The 26,248-nt window shown below is 43.8% G+C and overlaps 2 protein-coding genes across 2 annotated transcripts in view; one reads left to right on the top strand and one right to left on the bottom strand.

The window, feature by feature from the left end:
* LOC311232594 (tripartite motif-containing protein 14-like) overlaps positions 1-26,248 on the bottom strand; it is a gene marked incomplete at both ends in the record, with an annotated part of 407,443 nt that overhangs the window by 352,079 nt on the left and 29,116 nt on the right. The gene's annotated exons all lie outside the window — the stretch shown is intronic.
* Positions 2,324-26,248, top strand: part of LOC311232563 (uncharacterized protein) — a 51,090-nt gene continuing 27,165 nt past the window's right edge. Inside the window, exons 1-8 of the mRNA XM_084319420.1 lie at positions 2,324-2,658; positions 3,015-3,072; positions 6,444-6,591; positions 11,594-11,690; positions 12,282-12,538; positions 16,561-17,285; positions 22,663-22,919; positions 24,049-24,106. Coding sequence (XP_084175546.1) covers positions 2,406-2,658; positions 3,015-3,072; positions 6,444-6,591; positions 11,594-11,690; positions 12,282-12,538; positions 16,561-17,285; positions 22,663-22,919; positions 24,049-24,106 — 1,853 coding nt within the window. The 5' untranslated portion in view covers positions 2,324-2,405. The remainder of the gene's footprint in view (positions 2,659-3,014; positions 3,073-6,443; positions 6,592-11,593; positions 11,691-12,281; positions 12,539-16,560; positions 17,286-22,662; positions 22,920-24,048; positions 24,107-26,248) is intronic.

The following is a 26,248-nucleotide window of genomic DNA, read 5'->3' as shown; positions in this document are numbered from 1 at the left end:
AGTGTCTGGTCAGTAACAATGGGTCTCCCAGTCTTTTCGCTATGGAGTAAACAGGAAATACATTTCCTGGTATCCCGTTCCCGCTTTATTCAATCAGGAGAGAGAACTCTACACTGCAAAATGTGTCTGAATAAAATAAGAAATAAAAGGTTTTAAGCAAATGTGTCCTTGAAACAAGTAAAATAATCTACCAGTGCAGTAAGCAAATTTGGCTTGGCAAGATTTCTTGAAATAAGTATAAAAAGAAAAAGAAAAAGAAAACATTATATATAGGGTTCCCTCTCCTGATTGAATGGGATACCAGGAAAAACAAAAGTCTGTTTACTGCAGAGCTGAGGGACTTGGAGACCCATGTTACTGACCAGACACTCTGTATCAGTGATGGTTGTCAGAATGTAGAGCTATTTAATAAGACTTAGTTTAACTAAGAAATACCACTTGACTTTTACTTTTACCAGACTACTTTTTTACCTGAGCATCCTGACTGGTAACCTCACCTCCTGGTTTGAGAATAGCGCCACACACGACCACAGCAGACTGCAGAGAGGTTCAAATAACAAACTGAGCAAGGCCAACGGCTTCTCTGTTACAGTGGGTGACAATATTGTCACAAGGAAAGATGAAATTACATACCTGCGCTCCATCCTAGAGGCAAATCTTTCCTGTGACAAAATGGCAACCAATGTAATCAAAAAGGTCAACCAACGAACTAGATTCTTGTACCGGATCTCCTCTCTGGTAAACAAGAATACCCTGAAGACTCTAACAGGAGCACTCATTCAAGGGTACTACGACTATGCGTGCACCTCATGGTACCAAAGCAAGGCACTAAAAACAAGACTACAAACATCTCAAAACAAACTGGTTGTCAGACTACTGCTTGACCTTACTCCTAAAACCCACCTCACCCCTGCCCATCCTAGGATGGCTTAGAGTAGACGACAGAGTACAGCAGCTTGCAATGGGCCTGGTCTACAAGATACACTACACCACTAAGGTACCCATATACATGTCGAAATACTTCCCAAAGGTCAGTGAATTCCACGACCACAACACCAGAGGGAGCTCCACAAATCATGTTCAACCCAGATTCGGCTCAAACAAAGGGACTAAACACGTTTAGCAATTATGCCACATCAATGTGGAACGCCCTACCCACAGCCGTAAAATAATGTGAATCCCTATCCACCTTCAAAACCGCTCTTAAATAGCACCTCTACGGGAGGCTGCAATTCGAAACTGGTCCCCGTAAATGTCCACCCCCCCCCCCCCCCCACCCAACCCCCTCCTAATGTACAGTTTCCTCCCCCTCTAAATGTTCTAATGTATATAGTTTCTGTTAGGATCTCTGGTAAACAGTACTGTATATTTGTATATCTTGTATGTCATAAATGTAACAGTACTGTAGGCCTATGTCATGTATGTCGTAAATGTCATGATATATATCTGTATCTGTATGTTGTGTATGTCGTAAATGTCATTATGAATTGAAAATGGGGGGCCCTGATTTTTTTTTTATCCACTTTTTCTCCCATTTTCTATATTTTCTCCCATCCCAATTTTCGTATCATCCAATTCAACCCTCCCCTGTCACGAACGCTGTTTCTTGCCTCCCACAAGCCGGCTGCAATGTGGACTAAGTCATACATAGCACAAGTCCCCTCCGGTACTTGAGGTAACAGCAGTCGCATCTTTCCACCTGCGCAGCTCGATCTCTCAGTGGCGAGGAGTAACGCGTGGGAGGCTCACGCTGCCCCCGACACTTCCTGATTCTGCTGCGCAGGCGCACCAACCGACCTGTAGGAGTCGCTGTCCACAACGCCCGATCCCCAGCCATCAGTTTCCCACCCCCTAATACGGCCAATGTGTATTAGTACGGACGACCAGCTAAACTGAAAGCAATGTGGAGCGCTGGGCTCGAACAGGCGAGCCCAGCGTCTCTGCATTCGTGGCGAGCGCCTTGCCCACTACGCCACGTAGCCGCCCTTGGGGACCCTGATTTAAACAAGACGAAAGTCTTTCTCTGGTCAGTGGTCTGCATCCCCTTAACAATTGTGTGTATTGAGCCGTACTGTATTTTACCCATCCTGCAATCTGTTAATAAAATGTTCAATCAATCAATCAATCAATCAATCAATCAATCAATCAATCAATCAATCAATCAATCACCACTGTACTCTCGCGTTATTTTGAGCTGTTGTTGCAACCCTGGGGCGTGTCGAACATTGTCCACTGACTGGGCTCAAATGCAGCGACACATCAAAACCGCCGAGGAATCGATCTAGGCCTGCATGGGGATGGGGAATAGTCAGATATGCCTTGTTATCATCAGTAGTGTAATTTCAAGATATCGATTAAGCTTTGCTTTATTTATTTAATACATTTAATACATTTGAAATACGACGATGAAAGACCTATCACTGAGTTACGATGCCGTCAACGAGGACGACACGTTCTCCGAGGGGGACACGGTCACCGGCAGAGTCACCCTGGAGTTGGATAAACCCACTAAAGTGGAAAGTCTTTTCGTCAAAGCGAAAGGAGACGCGACCGTCCGATGGACCGTGCAGAGCGGCGACAACAGCTACGCGCACACCGCCGACCGGAGGTTCTTCAAACTGAAGGAGTTTCTGATTCCAGAAAGAGAAAACAGCAAAGGTATATTATATAGGCCCCGTGTTATAGAGAACATAATAATACTACAATAATTATGTACATAGATTAGCACTATTACTCAGTAGTACACAGTAGCTAGCAGGCCTACTAATTTAATCACCTACATTGTGGTATACTGTTACTGCACTGTACCGTTACATTTGCACTCTGGTGGTTGGATCATGCCAGACTTTTATTTGTGTTGCACTGCACTTGTGCTGTATGATCGATCATGATGACAATACATTTTAATTAATCTAATCGAATCTATTAATAACTCTTGTCGGGGATGTTTCGAGGAAAATGTGCGGTGTGTGTGTCATTCATGGGTCTTAAATTTGTTCATCTTCTTCTTGCAGAGACTGTGCTTCCTCACGGGATCCATGTTTATAAATTCAGCATTAAAATCCCAGCGGGGTAAGTGGGACACATTCATTAAATTAAAAATAACCAGAGGTGGAAAGTTAAGTCATTAATCAATTACACATATTCTTTATTCTCCTTTTATTACCATCCAGGAAGCTCTTATTCAACTTAAATAGATTCATAATGCTATTTAAAACTAAATGTATGCTGTTTTCTAGAGCCACACAAACACTGAATATTATGGTTTACATATCTGTACAGTAAGTGGTTCTAGCATTGAGAGAGCCACTGAATGTAAATAACTTGATGTGTGGCTCAATGAGAAATAATCTACATTTAAATTCCATGTGGACAACCTTGCCTCCCCAAGTTGCGACAGAAAATGGGCTTACTATACAGAAACAGAACCAGCTTTCCTTTTGATTAGTAGGAAGACAGTTTTCTTATCAGTCTTGGACTATAGTGATGTAATTTATATAGGCACGCTGCATTGCTGCAACCTCAGCACTTAAATCCTTGGACTCTGTACACTCTGCCCTCAGATTCATCACTAATGACAGATACGACACTCATCACTGTGTCCTTTATGAGAAGGTTGATTTGTCCTTGCTGATGGAGAGGCACAACAAACACTTACTTGTTCATTTTTAAGGCCCTTATTGATAATGAGTGTGCTTGTGTGGTGTGTAAGTCACATATATAGTAAGGTGGTTTTGTGTGTGTGTGCTCATCATGTAATAATTCAGAGTATCCGTTAGTAGTCTGTTTGCCCGGTGGAAGTATAGCTGTTCAGTGTTCTGTTGGACGTGGACCTGATACTGTAGTAGCTGTTCAGTGTTCTCTTGGATGTGGACCTGAGACTGTAGTAGCTGTTCAGTGTTCTCTTGGAGGTGGACCTGAGACTGTAGTAGCTGCTCAGTGTTCTCTTGGAGGTGGACCTGAGACTGTAGTAGCTGCTCAGTGTTCTGTTGGATGATGTGGACCTGAGACTGTAGTAGCTGTTCAGTGTTCTGTTGGATGTGGACCTGAGACTGTAGTAGCTGCTCAGTGTTCTGTTGGAGGTGGACCTGAGACTGTAGTAGCTGCTCAGTGTTCTGTTGGATGTGGACCTGAGACTGTAGTAGCTGCTCAGTGTTCTGTTGGAGGTGGACCTGAGACTGTAGTAGCTGCTCAGTGTTCTCTTGGATGTGGACCTGAGACTGTAGTAGCTGTTCAGTGTTCTGTTGGATGTGGACCTGAGACTGTAGTAGCTTTTCAGTGTTCTGTTGGAGGTGGACCTGAGACTGTAGTAGCTGTTCAGTGTTCTGTTGGATGTGGACCTGAGACTGTAGTAGCTGCTCAGTGTTCTCTTGGAGGTGGACCTGAGACTGTAGTAGCTGCTCAGTGTTCTGTTGGACCTGAGACTGTAGTAGCTGCTCAGTGTTCTGTTGGAGGTGGACCTGAGACTGTAGTAGCTGCTCAGTGTTCTCTTGGAGGTGGACCTGAGACTGTAGTAGCTGCTCAGTGTTCTCTTGGATGTGGACCTGAGACTGTAGTAGCTGCTCAGTGTTCTCTTGGATGTGGACCTGAGACTGTAGTAGTAGCTGCTCAGTGTTCTCTTGGATGTGGACCTGAGACTGTAGTAGCTGCTCAGTGTTCTCTTGGATGTGGACCTGAGACTGTAGTAGCTGCTCAGTGTTCTCTTGGAGGTGGACCTGAGACTGTAGTAGCTGTTCAGTGTTCTCTTGGATGTGGACCTGAGACTGTAGTAGTAGCTGCTCAGTGTTCTCTTGGAGGTGGACCTGAGACTGTAGTAGTAGCTGCTCAGTGTTCTCTTGGATGTGGACCTGAGACTGTAGTAGCTGCTCAGTGTTCTCTTGGAGGTGGACCTGAGACTGCGGTACCGTCTGCCAGACAGCATGAGCTCAATCTATTTGTGGTTCGGGTGGCAGGGGTCTCTCAGGATCCTGTGTGCCTTGCTGACGCACCCCTCGGTCAATATACTGTTGTTTAACAACCAGGAAATTACCAACAAAGTTTTCTGTATTGTATAGTTGAAATCTAGTAATCCATGCATGACATCTTTTTCTTCTTTCATGTAATCTCTACAACAACATTGTGCCATCAAGGCAGTGTTGTGTTTGTACGTGACGTATTTCCAATGATCATTTGGGCTAAACACGACGAGGCTTTCATTTCGGGGGCCAATAGGAAGCCTATAAACTATTTTAGTCTTTTATAATATCCTTGGTTGGAAGAAAAATAATGACTGCTCTGTAAACAATGGTTCCTTGCTTCCCTTTTAGTGGTCACAAAATAATTATTGCAGCTTTTTTGTCAAGATCGTCAAACGAAATATTGAATTAAATGTAGACAAACTAAGATATTTATCGAAATGTGTAGATTGCAAACGAAATATGGAGCTAACATGTAAACAGGTGGATGCTATATAGGCCATGCCACCCACCCACCCACCGTCCATAACTTGTGAACCGTCATAGAGAGTTGTGGTTTGCATCTTTGGCCTCAGAGAGTTCTTCTTCGTTGGTATAGGTTAGCCCCATCATAGTGAGTTGTGGTTTGCATCTTTGGCCTCAGAGAGTTCTTCTTCGTTGGTGTAGGTTAGCCCCATCATAGGGAGTTGTGGTTTGCATCTTTGGCCTCAGAGAGTTCTTCTTCGTTGGTGTAGGTTAGCCCCATCATAGGGAGTTGTGGTTTGCATCTTTGGCCTCAGAGAGTTCTTCTTCGTTGGTATAGGTTAGCCCCATCATAGGGAGTTGTGGTTTGCATCTTTGGCCTCAGAGAGTTCTTCTTCGTTGGTGTAGGTTAGCCCCATCATAGGGAGTTGTGGTTTGCATCTTTGGCCTCAGAGTCCTTCTTCGTTGGTGTAGGTTAGCCCCATCATAGGGAGTTGTGGTTTGCATCTTTGGCCTCAGAGAGTCCTTCTTCGTTGGTGTAGGTTAGCCCCATCATAGGGAGTTGTGGTTTGCATCTTTGGCCTCAGAGAGTCCTTCTTCGTTGGTGTACGTTAGCCCCATCATAGGGAGTTGTGGTTTGCATCTTTGGCCTCAGAGAGTCCTTCTTCGTTGGTATAGGTTAGCCCCATCATAGGGAGTTGTGGTTTGCATTTTTGGCCTCAGAGAGGCCTTCTTCGTTGGTGTAGGTTAGCCCCATCATAGGGAGTTGTGGTTTGCATCTTTGGCCTCAGAGTCCTTCTTCGTTGGTATAGGTTAGCCCCACCATCTGTACTTTAGTCACCTCCCCCCCCAGATTCATTATTATCTTAGATACCTGATAATGATATTTGTTGATATGAGTAGATATCTGTGGATACGAGCTGAGGCAGATTCTAGGCCGTAACAATAATCCAGGTAAAACTGTCTGATATTAACCGTGTTTTGGTATTTCTGTCCGGTCCTGGTTCTGCTGTTTCTCCGTTCCAGAAGCATGCCGTCGTCCTTCAGAGGTGCTCATGGAAAGATAGTCTACAGTCTGGAGGCGAAGCTCGCCAGGAGCTGGCGGATGGACAAGACGGCGGAGAAGGAGCTCAACTTTGTCTCCAAGTCCATTCCCAACATTGACCACCTGATGGTGAGTGAGAACCTGGGCCCTATTCCCCGTACCTGGTTCAACTAAGTCGATCAAAAGTCCCATTATCCAGATTCAATTAACCCGATGTTTGGATCCGCGCTTTCCCTGTTCCTCGAACGCTGATTCAGTCTCGTTAATTCGAACCAGACTTGATACTCAGGATAATTGCGCGCGGCCGCCTCAGTTGAAAAGACAGCAGATGTCGATCGCAGAAATCCTGATTTTCTAACGGCATTGGTTGATTTAAAACTTTATTAACAGATTGCAGAATGGGTACAATACAGTACGGCTCAATAGTCTCGCAGACAAGTTAAATGCATATCTATAGGCACATTTTAAGTCCCTCATTACCCCAATCAATCAGATTATATTTCTTTAAATGTGCCTGCTGGCAGTAGGCTTAATGGAATGAATAATAGAATGAGATCTATTAATTTGCTAGCGAAAATAATTTGTTCAACTCTTTCAGAATAAGTAGATACAAACAAGCCCAAAGAGTATCTAATTGATACGAATTGATAGATACTTTTTTTTTTATCCACTTTTTCTCCCATTTTCTATATTTTCTCTCCCATCCCAATTTCGTATCATCCAATTCAACCCTCCCCTGTCACGAACGCTGTTTCTTGCCTCCCACAAGCCGGCTGCAATGTGGACTAAGTCATACATAGCACAAGTCCCCTCCGGTACTTGAGGTAACAGCAGTCGCATCTTTTCACCTGCACAGCTCGATCTCTCAGTGGCGAGGAGTAACGCGTGGGAGGCTCACGCTGCCCCCGACACTTCCTGATTCTACTGCGCAGGCGCACCAACTGACCTGTAGGAGTCGCTGTCCACAACGCCCGATCCCCACCCATCAGTTTCCCACCCCCTAATACGGCCAATGTGTATTAGTACGGACGACCAGCTAAACTGAAAGCAATGTGGAGCGCTGGGATCGAACAGGCGATCCCAGCGTCTCCACATTCGTGGCGAGCGTCTTGCCCACTACGCCACGTAGCCGCCCACAAATTGATAGATACTTATGAGGATATCTGTACTGTATGTGCTTAGGTATCATGTACTTTATATATAAATACATGGTGCCCAAAGTTTTCAAGGCGCGACCCCCGAAATAACGGTGTCAGAGGCTTGGAGGCTATACAGTTGCACTATTAATCAGGTTTTAATCTGTTTCGGACATCATCCATACATGCGTTGAATTTATTAACCTTTGGTTTATTTATACCAGTGACACCTCATGTTCATCATCAGATAACCGTGCTTGAACAGATAAATGCATTTTCGCAAATTCATTCTTCAAAACGTCAACGACTCATTACATTTCTCAAATAGCGCATCTCATCAGACATTTTAATCCCAGTTACAATATCATAATAACGTGTGTGACAGTGATACAATTCAACAATCCAGATTCAGATTCCTCGTAATTCATAATCCACAGTCCACGCATAAAGACGCTTCAATTTATGCTTGAATGAAACACAATCCGGGCGCAAATACATCAACAGCGAAGAATATGAAACGAATCAGAGCCAAACGCCCGATGGGTTTCATTTAGGGCTGGGCGATATGACGATATTATATAAATTTCGGGTACAGTTCATTAACGATACACTTTTTAAACGTATCATGGATATCTTGATGTTTTGCCCAAGAGGATTGTGTCGCGTCAATCTGGTCCACACTGTTACGAGCTGGCTCAAGCTCGCAACAAGAATAGGGAGACACAGGCACAATTTAAGAAATAACAAAGAATTTATTGTCAGTAATATAAAGGAGCAGCCAATATATATGAGTATCAGTGTGTCAGCAGTGTGTGGATGAGTGTATGTGCAGCATGAATGTGTAGGTGTAAAAGCAAAGACAAGCAACCAAAACAAATGAACCAAAAGTAACATCCAAATGACCAAAGAACCAAATAATCAACAAACCGCAACCAGACAAACAAAGAACCAAAAACAAATGGGGAGTTCGCCAGAGATCAGAGGCAGCCTCTCTCTGATATCCTGCTGGGACACACCGGCCCAGGTGTGCACCAATTAGCTGACGAGCCTCCCCCAGAGCAGAGGAAGACAACACAGTGTGGGGGAGGGTCGTCGCAACACGTTCAAACTTTTGAACAACGCCGCCCCCACACACACACTACTGCATCAAAGTTACTACTTATGATTAACAAAGGCATTCGTTTTGTGGCATTAACGTTATATAGTTACACGTTCAATAACATCAGCGTATTTACCCGAACATAGCAACATCCGAGGACGACCTAGATAGATAGCAAGCATTACTCGTTCATATCTCAGCCCGTGCTGAGTTGTGCCCATTCTGCGGTCTGTTAATAAAGTTTTCAATCAGACAGATGTATGGAAAGGCTTTTATTATAACATTTGTTGCAGTAAAATCATTATGCCTTGTTTAGTCATCCTGCGGAGCTAAAAGCTAAACGTCGGCCGCGGGGAGCTAACGTTGTTGTTGTTGTTGAGCTCTCGTCAAAATCAATGGCGGACATAGCGGAAGTAAAAAATGAATACGCGCTTGCCGATTGGTGCTAAGAACAGCAGGGCGGGTGCAAGCGGTGTGACGTAATTGGCAGACTCGACTGTCAATCAAAATAATTATGTTTTGCCGTTTGAATGAATGAATGAATGAAAACTTTAACAGATTGCAGAATGGGTACAATACAGTACAGCTCAATACAACAACAGTGGACTGGAGGATGAAGACCAGAAAAAGACTTTCGGCTTTTTTACATAAGGGTCCTCCATTTTCTTTTTTTAAACTTAAGTTTTTATTTAAATTTTTTTCAACAACATACATAGACAACATTCATAGACAATACATTTCAACATCTCAACAGTACATACATATAAAACAAATAGACAAAAAATGAGTAAAGAAAAAGTGTGGCATGGGTCCTTCGGTCCATTCTATATTTGCATTATTTATTTACATTTTCATTCATTTCCTTGTATCCTTTTCAAACCTCTGTGATGTCGTTACTTCCCCTCCTTTTTTTTTTTTTATTGGTCTTTTTCCCCCTCCATTTTCCTCCGATTTTCTCCCATCCCAATGTTAGTCGTATGCCAATTCCCAGTCCCTTCCTGGTCGCTGCGCACTTACCCCCCACAGTCAGATCATCTGGGAGAGTGGAGGCTACCACGTGCTTCCTCCGACACACGTCCAGCCAATCACCGCTTCTTTTCACCTGGCAGCGCGGATTCTCATTGAGAGGGCGTAGCGTGTGGGAGGACCACACTATCCCCCTCACGTCCAATCCGCGCTTAGCAGGCGCCCCGACCGAACTGTAGGAGTCGCTGTTTACAACGACCCGGACCCACCCCGCCAGCTTCTCCCACCCTCTGATACAGCCAATTGTATCAGTGCAGACGGCCAGCCAAGCTGGTGACAACCCCGGAGCTGTGAGCTGGATTCGAACAGGCAAATCCAGCTCAGCTCCGGGGCTGGTGACGAACGCAATCTCCGCTCGGCCACCTAACCGCCTCCGTTACTTCCCCTCCTGTATTCTTCCCATTTTCCCCATTTCCATTCAAACTTTTCTTCTTGCAGCCTCAGCAGATGTGTGATTCTCTCCATTTCCTGTATCCCCTCTACCAACTCTATCCATTGATCCTTTGTCGGCACTTCTACCTTGTACCACAGTTTAGTTAGAGCTTTTTTGGCTGCCACTATCAATATCTTAATCAAGTATTTGTCTTCCCCTTGGATTCCTTCTTGTGACAGATTCCCCAAATACAACACTTGGCCTCCCTGGGGTATTTCGTATCCTATTATTTCATTTATTATCCCTCCTATCTCTTCCCAGTAGTGCCTTATCTTCTGACATCCCCAGAATATGTGTGTATGGTTCGCCCCTTCCTGTCCACACTCCCTCCAACATATATGACGTGCATTATTTACGACAAAGTAAATCTATAGGCTGAATATGATTTATTATCAGCATTTTAGGTATATTATTTTACATTTCAAAAGCCCCCTCTAGAAAAACGAAGCACAAAAACATAATTCAGAATGGTATAATGGGATCTAGACTCTGAGAATTATTTCAGGAAGCGAGCTGCATTTCTTTGCGAGGGCGTGGCCATGGTTTATCCAGCTAACAGAACTAAACCCTGCGCTGGAGCAGGTTCAAACTTTTTGATATGTTGCCATAGCGATTTAGACAAGCCGACGTCGGGGAACCGAAAGGTCTAGCTTAAGTCAAGCTATGCTGAAAATTATCCGGCTAACTCAGTTAGCCAGGTACGAGGAACAGGGCCCTGAAGAGACGAGAGGGTTTCCAGTCTTTTCACAAGAGCTACTCTTGGGAATTAAAAGTTCACGAGAGCTCCTCAATTCTTATTTAGTATTCATGGTCCTAATTTCACCAATCGGAGCCAAGCGTGGATTAGCATTAAGCGTTTTGCTTAATCATTCACATACTTTTTCAATTCATATTATGATAATCATGTGGAATATTCTTCTGATATTTATAAATATCACGATATGTAAACAGGATGCAAAATAACAACATAAGTAATCCCAATGCTGTGATCTATATAACCAAAACTCGGTTATCTTCAAATAACATCCCCTCGAATATTGTTAGCATTTATTTAGATGACAGAACTGTGCGCAACAATATCACCATATCATATTTTTTATTATGATACTGATACGACACAATACTGATAATATTGAATTATCACCCCACGCCAGTAGCAACAGGCATGCATCTGCTCAAAACACTGACTCTGAGTCAATCAAAGGACTGAATCCCCTCTGACTGGCTCAAAACACTGACCCTGGGTCAGTCAGAGGACTGAATCTCCTCCCCACCACACAGGTTCTCTATCACACCTCAGTGCACGTCATCAAATCTGGGTACTACTGACGCACCTCCATTAGCAGAGAGTATGAGTAGCAGGATGGCTGCAGAATAGATGACGATACTACAGAGAACATCGCTGCTCCCCTCTGATGACTCTGTCGTGTGTTCTAGTCCCGTCAGGTTGGGTCAACGGATAAAGAGATGGGCTCGTTCCCCAGAGGACAGGTCCACATGGATGTCTCTGTGGACAGGACCGCTTATTCTCCAGGTAACGTAACTAACAGTATTGAGCTGATATTCTAAACCAGCATGATTTAACAATAACTATATAAGAATAGAAAGGATTCATTAATTGACTGAATGATTCTTTGTTAGTTTTTTTTTTTTTTTGTGATTTATTTTTAGCAGCTTATTATGGTCACAGGACCAACAGAGGAGAGGGAGAACGGGAGAGGATGTGGGGGAGGACATGCGATGAATCCGTCCGGGAGCGGGAGGCGAACCCCGGTCGACCGCGTAGGTCTGCATCGCAGTATGCGGTGTGCCACTGGGGCGCCCCCTTTGTTAGTTCTTTAGGAAATTCTTCATTAGTTCCATAGGAAACTCTTCATTAGTTCTTCTGAATTTTGAATTTCAGATATACATTTCAGATATTGATTGAAGAAGTGTGTTTGTGGGGGTTCTTAGCCAAGGTCTCAAATATCTTGGGGTGAAAGGAAGAGGCTTTGATCGTAGTAAGGCTTTTGAAGAATGCTGACGGCAAATTAAATGAGAGTGTTCGGTTGTTAAAAGATCTATCTTGCGCGTGAGGTCGTACAGCTGAAGGTTTGAAATCGATGTAATTTTCTGCTTCCTACAGGCGAGAAAGTGTCCATTGTCGCAAAAGTCAACAACGCCTCCTCTAAAGACATGACGCCCAAGTTCAGCTTGAAGCAGAAGGCCGTGTTCCATGCCAAAGATTACACCAAGGAGAAAGAATCCGTCATTTGCAAAATGTTCGGAGATGTGATCGTACCCAACACAGAAAGAACATTCATGTGTGCCATGGATATTCCTGCCAACTTGCCCCCGACCATCCACAACTGTGAGATCATCTCCCTGGAGTACCAACTAAAGGTAAGGGCTATTATAAAATCCTAAATGGTGCATTTATATAAACAGCTTTTATCCAAAGCGCTTTACAATTTTGTTCCTCACATTCACCCGTTCACTCACACATTCACACACAGACGGCGGAGGTGACCATGCAAGGTGCCGACCTGCTCATCGGGAGCAGTTAGGGGTTAAGTGTCTTGCTCAAGGATACTTCGACACGCTGCTCGGGAGGAGTGGGAATCAAACCGGGAACCTTCCGATTACCAGACGACCGCTCTACCTCCCGAGCCACTGTCTCCTCCATGTAAATCCATGGAGCCATTTCATAACGTAGCAATATGAATTGTTTATAATTGCAAAGAAGTAAATCAAGTACATCCATTGGCCTCAAAAGCTGCTGAATAATTATTTTTTTATTTAAAATGTTTTATTCTATTTATTTTTGGGCTTTCTGTATTTTTCACCCATCCCAATTTAGTCGTTATGCCAATTCCCTTCCTGGACGTTGCGCGCATGTCGCACTGTCGGCCTGGGGAGGGTGTAGAACTACCACTCCTCCGATACATGTGGAGTCAGCCAGCTGCTTGTTTTCACCCGACAGCGATGAGTTTCACTGGGGGAACGTGACGCGTGCGGAGGTTCACTCTATTTCCCCCAGATCCCCTCCCCTGCTGAACAGGCGCCCCGACCGACCAGTAGGAGTCGCAGTTTACAACGACCAGGACACATACCCCACCGGCTTACCACCCGCTAACACTGCCAATTGTGTTAGTAGGGAAGACTGACCAAGCCGGCGGGACCGCTGACAGCTGGATACGATCCCAGAGTCTCTGCGGTGGTAGGCGAGTGCTTAGTCCACTGCGCTACCCAGCCGCTCTAAGCTGCTGAATTATTTTCCAGTCCCTGCTCCTTGGCAAGTTAATTAATTGCGACATCAAAATTGTGCAAGAATTTACAAGACTATAGAATTGTGTTTCCCACATGCAATCATTTAGAACAATGTATATGTATATACCAGAGATGTGCTTACCAGACGCTTACCAGACATGTACTTACCAGACATGTGCTTATCAGATATGTGCTTATCACACATGTGCTTATCAGACATGTGCTTATCACAGTGGTTCTCAACCTTTTTACACCAAGTACCACCTGAGAACGTAGCTGGCTCTCCAAGTACCACCATATGACCAACGTTAAAATACAGTCTATTCAGCTATGCACAGTTCACGCAGGAGGCAAATGTATTCCTAATAACATTATTTATTGTTAACTTTTGTCAGACACGGCCACAATGTACAAAGGGGTAGCACTAGAAGAACTAGCAAACTCTTCCACACAATTCTCATACAATGTAAGGCAGGGGTCTCAAACTCGCGGCCCGCGGGCCAATTGCGGCCCGAGGGATGATATTTTGCGGCCCCCTACTTGACATCAAAGTGTAGTGTTAATGCGGCCCGCGCGCTACTGTTTGCCGAGACGTTGCGCGAGAGTTGGAAGTTTTATTTATTTTATCACTTGTAGGCTACTATAGCGCAGGCTCATGACAGCAACGTTATGTTAGTGACTTGGTTGAAACGTGATTCCGGAGTGCTATCAAGTAAAGTGGAAGGCAAATGCATCCTCTCGCTATCTCCTCTGACTGCGAGCAGTGCTCTGCATAAGCGGCTGGCTGCACTGCCACTGTCTGTGTCTGTGTACGGGTCTGGTCCAATCACATTCAGCATCCTGTCAGCGTTCCCCCCCCTCACCCACAGTCTGCGAATCAGATGCAGAGTAGGGGAGTAGGGTGGGTATTCACGGAATGCAAGTTGTCTCTCTCTTTCAGCCCGAGTCAGTTGACAGCGCATCTACAGTAAACTCGCTCCCAGTTTTATCTCCGTGAGATAAATGTAGTTACTAGCCTAGTTTCTAGCCATTTTCAAAGATGGTCAGTAAAAGAAAAGTCGACTGCAATTCAATGGTGAATGGACTGAAAAATATGCATTCATCCTGAGTCCCAGCACCAAACCAATGTGACTATATGCCAAGAAACGGTATAAAATAATGTATGACTGAGTGATGGAGACCATGTTTGAAGGCAAACAAAAGCAAAGCCCCCTCAGATCGCACAGCAACCAGAATAACTGAAATACTGGCTGGTGATTTGATTAAACAGCTTTGTAATAGAATAAAAAAAAATGCACAGTGCATTTCCATAGCTGTGGATGAGTCCACTGACACCACTGAGAAGCCTATGTTCTGAAGAACCATTCATGTTCTGAAGAACTGTTCATGTTCTGAAGAACTGTTCATGTTCTGAAATGTTATTGCTAAGGATTGAGAAGATTGGATCAGTTGTACTTTTTTTTTAATGCTTGAAACCCTTTTTTTGTGGAATATTTGATGCGGCCCAGCCTCACCCAGACTCTACCTCCAGCGGCCCCCAGGTAAATTGAGTTTGAGACCCCTGATGTAAGGGGCATTGAGAACATAATAACTAACATTCTCACATAGCAAGTGAGATAATTAACTCATTGACCGCCACGCCCATATGACCAAATTAGGGCTAGCACGCCAGCGCTTTAATCAATGGGAGGACGGGGAAATTTGCGAGTGCTTAAAATATATCTTAAATTATGGCTATAGGTCTAATACACCCGTCGCTTATCAATGACTTGCTTGCAGTCAACATGTACGAAACGGATTGTTCTTTCATCGGTACATGTCCGTTTTATACCGTTTTGAATACGAGTATAGTTTGGGAGATTTAGCTCTTTAGTGGAATTTGGCTGATTTATGAATCGTTTTCAAATAAACGCTAGATTATCGATAGTATATGTGTCCTTATGCACGATACAAAAGCGGGCTGAAAAATCGCTTATCCGTGCCTTGCTCAGCGCCAATGGCACGCACACACACACACAGACACGTTGTGATCGCTATGAAAAAAACATCTGATTAACCCAAGACTGGTAACATAGAGTCCTTACCTCACATCAGATGTTCTGCAATAAGATTAATCCAATTCCTGATCGTCATTCAAAATATCTATCGCGTCCATTGATCCAACGTTATAGTCCAAAACACATAATCCACGCTGCTCCCAGTCCCCCCAGTCAACGTGGTACACCGATACTGCATGCCCGAGAAACAAAACCTGGACGGACTTTTTTTCTTGATGCACATTCCCAGCCAATCCAATCCAATGATGTGCAATACCATCCGGGAGACGATAGGCGGCGGTATTTTCCCTTTTGCGAGCTCAGACCCATTCCCAACGATAACATCAGGTTGGATGGATGAAAATGAATGGATATCGCTAATAGAAGAAATATTTCTTCTTCTGGGGGGGATTATTACAGGCTAGCATGTGTCAATGATTAGCAACAACACTGATTTTGATGGATTTTTTGTGTTTTGTAATGTCAGATTTAACAACAACTCTTTTCAGAAAAGTGGGAGTATTTCATTTTTTATCTGACATTAAAAAAAAATAGAAATCTGGGGCTGAAGTTTAATAAAATATTTATCACTGTTTAGACTGCATTACTCTCTGTCACAGTGATCTCCTGGTTGTTCCCCACTTAGGTTATCTAACTATTGTGCCGCCGCAACTAGAAACACTGGCCTGGCCTGCTTCTAAGTTCAGTGGCATGACTGTGGAAATCTTTTATTATAATTTTTTTCCCCAAGTACCACCAGCAGGGGGCCCAAGTTGAGTACCACAGGTTGAGAACCACTGGCTTATCAGATATGTGCTTAGACATGTGCTTATCAGACATGTGCTTACCACCAGTGTTAATCCAGACAATGGGAAGAAAAATATCAAATGTATTGCAGAGTTTACTATTGTTCATAGTAAAAATGTACAGGATGAAGGAAGTTAAGTACAGACATTAGACGACGGGAAATAAATAAATAAAACATCTATCCAGATGGTACTTGCCATTTTCATGAAACCCATTCACCATGGAAATGTCTTGGATCAACTAAGACCAAACCAACCGATTGGACATTACAGTGATCTTTAAAAAGTAAATTATCTCAATTCTGTTTCCAAGGTGTATCTGGACATCAGCTTTACTTCCGATCCCGAGGTGACGTTTCCTTTCGTCATCGTTCCCGTCGGCTTCAGACCCTTCCCTCAGCCCGGTGGAGCCATGGGGCCCGTATACCCACCTGCTGGGTGGCCGAGTAGCAGCGACTTCCCTCCCACTGCCGTGCCCGTGGGTCCATATCCTGCACCCTCTGCTCCAGCTGCTTATGGGTACCCAGCCGCGCCGGGCCCGGGTAGTAGTGGTGATTTTCCAGGATACCCGCCGCTGTCGACCACTTACTCTTTTCAACCACCGGAGTACCCTGGTCAACCAGCCACGTACCCTGGTCAACCACCCGAGTACCCTGGTCAGCCACCCGAGTACCCTGGTCAGCCTTCAGCCACTGGAGGAGGGGGCTATAGCAACCCACTGACGCAGCAGCGCTCTCCATATGGATTTCCATCTTCATCCTCATCTACAGTGAATGACCCTCCTCCCCCTACCGCCCTGATGTTTCAGCCCCCGCCCCCGTCCGCTCCAGTGTTTCACCCGCCCCCGACCGCCCCGACGTACAACCCGCCCCCGGCCGCCCCGACGTACAACCTGCCCCCGGCCGCCCCGACGTACATGGATTCGATGGACTTTCTGTCTCAACCAAACGAACCGCCTCCGTCCTACACGTCCCTCTTCTCCCCTTCCGTCCCGGACGTGACTGTCCCCACTGGGTCTGATGATGACAAGAAAGAAATGTAACGATAACTGGTTGATAAAAAAAACCTTTATTATACTCTCTCTTTACCGGGAATGGAAACCGGTCATCTCAGTCTGTTCACATAATGTGGCCTTTCATCATTAAGACTCAGTGGTGCTATCGTAATACGATACATGTTGTTACCATGTTAGAAACGAGTATGCGATACATGTCGTTACCATGTTAGAAACTAGTATACGATACATGTTGTTACCATGTTAGAAACTAGTATACGATACATGTTGTTACCATGTTAGAGGTACATGTTGTTACCATGTTAGAAAGGTATACACGGTCATCAACATATAGGTGAAAGAAAGAACTGTGGATGTAAAAATAGACTTCATCTGAAGTGAGCCGCGTGCCAGGCCAGATGACGTGCTGGCTCTGTCCAAATGCCCGTTGGTCGTGCCCAACTGACAAACTGATATCCAAGGTTTAACCTCTGTCCTGTGTCCGAGGTCTAGACCTCTTGTTGAGAGACATGTAGGATACAGTATATTACACTGGAATGAAAAATGGACAAACCTGTGGCTTCTGTATTCTAGCTTTGGCTTTATTTGCCAGCTGTGAACTATGCAACGCGAGCCTTATAACACTTTATTGTTTTATTGCTTTTTATAATCTCAAGTGCCATTTGGTGTTTCAGATGTTGTATTGTTTTATGAACAATGGACATCATTTATGAAATGTTCTCATTCTTATTAATGAACTTGTATCTTATGCACATCATTGGTTCCTACACACTATGTTCTTCTGCACACCATTGGTTCCTACACACTATGTTCTTATGCACATCATTGTTACAAACGGCTCTCAATTTAGTCTTACAGACTGGAGGTATTTGTAACCTGGCTATTTGTAACTCCCAGTGGTGGCCTGGAAGGACCTTGAAGCGGATTTGTGCAGCTCTCTAAGAAGTGGGGTAACATGTTTAAGAACATATCTACGTTGGGTTCTTTTACAGTAACAAATCAAGCTTCCCTGTGATTTGCAGAAAGAGGATTGTTGAAGCAGTCTTTATGTCGGTTTTGGATTATGGTGTCATTTATGGAAATTCTGCCTTGTCCACTCTTTTACCCCTAGACACCGTGTATCAATCTGCTCTCGGATTCATAACTGGTGATAGTTACGGCACTGCATCCTGTATGATAGGGTGGGTTGGTCTTCTCTCAGAGAGCCAATTAAATAGATCCGCTTACAGTTAAAGGTCCCACGAGTTCAGTCTGAACTTGGTACGTCTGCCTTTTGTTTTGATGCACCAGCTTCCTCTGTTCAAAATGCACCTTAAAGAAAAGTGGTCTGCCAAAGGGGGCCTGACGGCTTTGAGAACCACTGAACTAGATGAACGTTGTAAATCAGTCAGGTTTGACGAGACCATGACAGGAGGGTTAAAGATGCTGTACGTGGTATTCTTTTGTTTGTTAAAATGAGTGGTCTACGTGTGAAAATAATAGCTCTACACTCCGACAGCCATCACTGATATAGAGTGTGTGGTCAGTAACATGGGTCTCTCAGTCTTTCCGCTCTGCAGTAAACAGGAAATGCATATCTCTCCAATCAGGAGAGATAACTCTACACACTGCAAAATGTGTCTGAATAAAATAAGAAATAAAAACTAGTTTTTTTTTTTCGTTTTTTTTTTTAAATCTTTTTCCATCTCCTTTTTCCTCAGATTTTCTCCCATCCCAATGTTAGTCGTATGCCAATTCCCAATCCCCTTCCTAGTCGCTGCGCACTTACCCCCCACAGTCGGTCTTGGAGAGTGGAGGCTACCACGTGCTTCCTCCGACACACGTCTAGCCAGTCAACCGCTTCTTTTCACCTGGCAGTGCGGACTCTCACTGAGAGGGTGTAACGTGTGGAAGGATCACACTACCGCCCTTAGATCCTATCCGCGCTGAGCAGGCGCCCAGACCGAACTGTAGGAGTCGCTGTTTACAGCGACCCGGACCCACCCCGCCAGCTTTTCCCACCCTCTAATACTGCCAATTGTATTAGTGTGAACGGCCAGCCAAGCTGGTGACAACGCCGGAGCTGTGAGCGGGGTTGGTGACTAACGCAATCTCCGCTACGCCACCTGACCGCCCACAATAAAAACTAGTTTTAAGCAAATGTGTCCTTGAAACATGTACAATAATCTACCAGTGCAGTACGCAAATTTGGCTTGGCAAGATTTCTTGAAATAAGTTAAAAAAATAATAATAATAAAAAAATATATCTAGGGATCCCTCTCCTGATTGTATAAAGTTGAATGGGATACCAGGAAAAAGAAACGTCTGTTTACTGCAGAGCCGAGGGACCCATGTTACTGACCAAACACTCTGTATCAGTGATGGTTGTCAGAATGTAGAGCTATTTAAGACTTCGCTTAACTAAGAAATGCCACTTAGAGCACCTTGTACATTTTGAATGGATGACTTACTTTTACCAGACTACATTTTTATCCGAGCATCCTGCCTGGTAACATCACATCCTGGTTTGGGAATAGCACCGCACACGACCGCAGCAGACTGCAGAGAGTGGCTCGATCAGCCAAACGCACCATCGGAGGTGGGCTTCCCACTCTTCACCATTTACATTTACACCAGGCGTTGCAGGGCAAAGGCTAAGAGAATAGTCAAAGACTCTAGTCACCCAAACAACTGCCTCTTTGCACTGCTGCGGTCAGGCAAGCGATACCGGAGTCTCATGGCCCGTACAGAGAGACTCAACAGTAGCTTCTGTCCCCAGGCCATCACATTACATTTACATTTACATTTAGTCATTTAGCTGACGCTTTTATCCAAAGCGACTTACAAGTTCTGTACGACAAGACCGCAAGAAGGGTACAACTCTATCAGCTGAGTAACAATGCTCATCAAAGTGTTGCGTGTTACAGTGTTATCAGGATGCTCAGTGACCCATCTATTCTACATTCATTGCACACACACCACATGCACACACTAACATTCACCTTTAACATTCACTTTAGACACTTTAAAACTATTTTTAACATTACACCATATGTGATCTATTTGATCTATTTATTACTAAAGGATTTGCACTACATCTTAACTAATTCTTGCATTTTGTTTGCATTTTGTACTTTAGTTTTGTATATTATATTAGTATAATAATATACAATATAATTGTATAATATTAGTATTATATTTTGTATAGTGTTTGGTCTTTATTCTTTTAACTTTAACTCAGGAGGCTCATACAGAACCAAGCATTTCACTGTAATGTACATGTACCTTATATGTGACAAATAAAACAAAACTTGAACTTGAACTTCTACTTTTACTTGAAGGATGAATGAATGAGTTTATTTATTTCGGAAACATAAATTAAAAACATGTAATAAACGGATTAAAAAACACAAGCAAAACAGTAATGTTCGAAAAGGAGTAGGATGAAGTGTAAACTTAATGTGTTCCTACTTATGTGTTCCTACTGTGAAGGGTAATTTCACATCCCCTCCTCCTCCACCTTCCCTCCTCCTCCTCCTCCTCCTCCTCCTCCCCCCCCTCCTCTATTTGTGAGGTCAGGATTTCTGTTTAAATGTGAAGGGTAATTTCACATTCTTAATCCCCACAACAGGGTTGATCGTGAAGTCATGTTATCCTTCTCTCAAAAACTGTTAAAACACTATCCATTCATTATATTCAGAGCAGGCCAGATAACGCTTGCATCCAAGGCCGCAGCGAGCCCTCCGCAAGGGCCCATCCCATCCGACTCCCCAAATGACCATATAAAGCCAACCCAATCAGAGACAGAGGCGTCTCTATCTCACTGTGTTAAGCCATTACAATATTGCTTTGTCTTCACTTTCACTCTGACAGACCTGTGAATATGCACTCTGACAGACTGAAAGTCCGTCCGTATGGGCGTACTGTATTATTTTCTTTTCCAATAAACCTGTATTGTATTCATTTAACGTGAGTAATCCGGCTGTCTCTTTCTGCTCCTGTTTGATTATTTCAGAATGCCTAATTCGCAGTGTGACACTGTTTTAGGCTGCTGGATGTCCGTGGAGAACCTGGTGGTTTGCACTCTGATTTAAGGCCAATCTCTTGTCTCTGTATTTCATTTAACCATCCCTGGAGACGTCAAAAATCCACCACACTACCCCCTTCGCACTCTTATCTTATGCAACTCATTAGCTCATTTTCATACAACCCAAATGTCCACACTATGAAAAGAAAACACCAGTAATGTTTAAGAAGAAGTACTTTTACTTGAAGGAACTGTGTACTTCCCCCCCACCCCACATACCCTACCCCCCCCCCCCCTCCACCCCACCTACCAACCTCGTCCAATGTACAGTTTCTTCATCAAATGTATATACTCTCTTTTTTTAGACTCTTCTTGTATCAAAAACAGTACTGTATTTGTAAATCTGGTATGTCATAAATGTATAGATGTAGCAGTACTGTCTATCTGTATGTCATATGTCATATTATGTTATGATGAAACCTCTCTCAAGGGACACCTACGGGAGACTGCAATTCAACACTGGCCCCTGTAAATATCCTAACCCAACCCCCTCCAATGTACAGTCATTTACCTAGTATGGTTTTGTCAATAGTCCAATGTACAATTTTGTTTGTTTGTACAGTGTCTCCTCCCCCCCCCCCCCCTCAATGTACAGTTTTACTTGTTTATACAGTGTGCCCCCCCCCCCAACCACCTCCAATGTAAATTACCCAGTATGGTTGTCAATATCCCAATGTACCCAACCCCCCGGGCCCCCACCCAACCTCCTCCAATGTACAGTTTCTACGTCAAATGTATATACTCCCTTTTCTTGACTCCTTCTGTATCACAAACAGTACTGTATTTGCAAATCTGGTATGTCATAAATGTATAGATGTAGCAGTACTGTATTGAGCTGTACTGTATTGTACCCATTCTGCAATCTGTTAATAAAGTTTTCAATCAATCAATCAATCAATCAATTCAATCAATTCAATCAATCATGAATTGAAAATGGGGGACCCTGATGTAAACAAGATGAAAGTCTTTCTCTGGTCTGCATTCCCTTAACAATTGTGTGTATTGATCGAGCCGTACTGTATTGTACCCATTAAAATGTTCAATCAATCAATCAATACTTCTTCCACCACTGTACTCTCGCGTTATTTTCTCGAAGCCCCACCCGATGGGGGGGGGGGGGGCATGCGGTGACGTCACCAGACAGCAGAGGCAGCTCTGCATAGGAGTGTGTGGAGCTGTTTTGTAACTGCCATCAACCCTGCTGGGGCGTGTCGACACAGCAAAACGCCGAGGAATAGAAAAATGCCTTATTTATCACCACCAGTAGTGTTGTAATTTCAAGTTATCGATTAAGCTTCGCTTTGTTGTTTTTTATTTTTTTGTATTTGTATATAACATCCGACGATGAAAGACCTATCACTAAGTTACGATGCCATCAACGAGGGCGGCACGTTCTCCGAGGGGGACACGGTCACCGGCAGAGTCACCCTGGAGTTGGATAAACCGACGAAAGTCGAAAGTATTTTCGTCAAAGCGAAAGGAGACGCGAATGTCCACTGGACGGTGCGACGAAACGATAAAAACTATTCTTACAACGCGCACAGGAGGTTTTTCAAACTGAAGGAGTTTCTGATTCCAGAAAACAGCAAAGGTATAGGCCCCGTGTTTTGATTGATTGATTAAAAATTGTATTAACAGATTGCAGGGGTTGGGTAGGAGGTAGCCCCTTTCGTGACTTTCGGTTTGCAAAAGCCCCAGGCTTGCAAACCGAAAGTCACGAAAGGGGCTAGGTAGGAGGGGTGGGTGGGGGACACTGTGCAACTGTACAAGCAAAACTGTACATTGGAATATTGACAACCATACTTGGTCATTTACTGTACATTGGAGGGGGGTGGGTTGGGTTAGGACATTTACAGGGGCCAGTTTCGAATTGCAGTCTCCCGTAGGTGCTCTTTGAGAGCGGTTTTGAAAGTGGGTTGTGATTCACATTCATTTACAGCTTTGGGTAGGGCGTTCCACATTGATGTGGGCATAATTGACATGACATACAGATAGACAGTACTGCTACATCTATACATTTATGACATACCAGAGTTAGAGAACATAATACTATAACAATTATGTAGTGCACACACCTGATTAGCACTATTACTCAATAGTAGGCCTACTCATTTAACCACCTGTACATTGTGTATTACTATTGCACTTTACTGTACATTTGCACTCTGGTTGGATGCCAGGCATATTTTCGTCATCCTGTATGATGATGACACATTTTAATATAATCAAATCGTATAACTCTTGTCAAGTTGTTTCGAGAAAAATGGGAAGTTCGTTCACGCCCAAGTCCGTGATAAGCCATTCAACATGTTGAATAGAATTATGCGGTCGATCGTGTCCGCTTCCATTCATTGTGCTAAACTAGGCTAACGTGCAGCCAGATAGCTTTCTACTGAAGGCACAGAGGGGGGTTGGGTTAGGACATTTACAGGGGCCAGTTTCGAATTGCAGTCTCCCGTAGGTGCTCTTTGAGAGTGGTTTTGAAAGTGGCTAGTGATTCACATTCCTTTAGAGCTGTGGGTAGGTGGTATAGGGTGGGGTATCTATCTTCTTGTCTCTCTCCGGAGAAGACGGTAAGCTAATTTCCCAAAATGTTGGTGTGTTCCTTTTAATAAGGGCACATGGTTGATGTTTTGGTGCATGTGGGCCCGGCTAACAAATCACATTCATATTTTCGGTTGCGGGTGTGTGTCATGGGTCTTAATTTGTTCTTCTTGCAGAGACTGTGCTTCCTCACGGGGCCCATGTTTATAAATTCAGCTTTAAAATCCCAGCGGGGTAAGTGGACACATTCATTAATAACCAGAGGTGGACAGTAAGTAATTAATTACACATATTCTTTATTCTTATTCTTATAGGATTGATTGATTGATTGATTGATAATTTTATTAACAGATTGCAGAATGGGTACAATCCAGTACGGCTCAATACACACAATTGTTAAGGGGATGCAGACCTGAGAAAGACTTTCGTCTTGTTTACATCAGGGTCCCCCATTTTCAATTCATCATAACATGACATACATGACATACAGATAGACCCACAGACAGTATGGCTGCTTGCAGCGTTCTTGAGAACCCCTCTTCGATCCGATCGACTTCAGTTCACACTCGACACTGCACTCCCTTGTAGGGTTGGGTACTGAACTTTTACGGGTACCTTTACATGTTTAGTATACAGTACAAGAGTGTAATATTACTAGACAAGAGGGAGCCTTTTCCACAAATATATATATATTACTGTCCCGTCTCTTTGCGGGGTAGCATGATGGGGTCATGCTCCACTCCTCCCTGCCTGTAGTCGATGATCAGCTCCTGGGTCTCGTCAGCGTTGAGAGTGAGGTTGCTTCCCTGGCACCACTTTGAGTAGTGGGACGGACGGGACAGACATGCTCATTCATAGTCAGAGATGGTCAGAACAGTTTATGGTTGTTGTTGTAGGTGTAGTGTTTATGGTTGTAGGTGAAGTATTATATTTAAAATATTTAACTAAATGTAGACTTTGGCCAAACTAGATATTTATCTAAATGTGTAGATTGCAAAGAAATAGGGAGCTAACATGTAAACCGGTGGATGCTATATATAGGCCATGCCACCCACCCACCCACCGTCCATAACTTGTGAACCGTCATAGAGAGTTGTGGTTTGCATCTTTGGCCTCAGAGAGTTCTTCTTCGTTGGTATAGGTTAGCCCCACCATAGAGAGTTGTGGTTTGCATCTTTGGCCTCAGAGAGTTCTTCTTCGTTGGTATAGGTTAGCCCCACCATAGAGAGTTGTGGTTTGCATCTTTGGCCTCAGAGAGTTCTTCTTCGTTGGTATAGGTTAGCCCCACCATAGAGAGTTGTGGTTTGCATCTTTGGCCTCAGAGAGTTCTTCTTCGTTGGTATAGGTTAGCCCCACCATAGAGAGTTGTGGTTTGCATCTTTGGCCTCAGAGAGTTCTTCTTCGTTGGTATAGGTTAGCCCCACCATAGAGAGTTGTGGTTTGCATCTTTGGCCTCAGAGAGTTCTTCTTCGTTGGTATAGGTTAGCCCCACCATAGAGATTTGGGGTTTGCATCTTTGGCCTCAGAGAGTTCTTCTTCGTTGGTATGGGTTAGCCCTATCATAGAGAGTTGGGGTTTGCATCTTTGGCCTCGGAGTCTTCGTTGGTATAGGCCTCAGAGAGTCCTTCTTCGTTGGTATAGGTTATCCCCACCATCTGTACTTTAGTCACACCCCCTATCATAATGTGCTTTAAGTTAACCTCTTAACCCTTTCCCTGCCAATAACGGCGTACGGCGTTATTCTGATCATATTTCATATTTTCGCCATGGTATTCATATTTCCATCACGGAGGCTGGTCTGATGCTGTCTGAGCCAGCACAACTCTGCAACGCTTCAATACTGCCACCTGGTGGCTGATCGGCGAGTTGCAACCGGAAGTGGATCTCTTGTGATCCCGGTGCGTCTCCCTATTCCGTCCGGCCACTCGTATATCGTCGCGGGACTCAATACACACATCGTGGCGTGGATATGGATCGTTGCCATAACTCAATAAGGGTCATTGACGGATAAGACTTTTCAATAGGCCAATTTTAAAATACAAAAAATAAGGATATATTTGGCCATTTTTCAAACATTTGGAATGTAGTGTATACATGCATTTATGCAAAAACCCCAAATTAAGAGATTTTAGTGTTTTTAAAATTGAATTAATAGGACATGGCATTAATAAAAGTCATTTGGGGCGACCATAATTTATCTCAAAATTTATATATTTCCTCAACATTACTAATATTTTAACAGGTATCAGTAATTAAATATACATCTTAAGAAAGACAGGCTTGTGTGCCCTTTAATTTTTTGTAAACTATGATTTCACAAGTTTATTCTATAATGGCAGTGTCTCCCTCGTAATGCAGTTACAATACCCATATATG

The sequence above is a fragment of the Notolepis coatsorum genome (genome assembly GCF_963971535.1).
Source record: "Notolepis coatsorum genome assembly, chromosome: 7".
In the NCBI taxonomy this organism is placed as follows: Eukaryota; Metazoa; Chordata; class Actinopteri; order Aulopiformes; family Paralepididae; genus Notolepis; species Notolepis coatsorum.
This window is presented reverse-complemented; position numbering and strand designations above follow the sequence as displayed.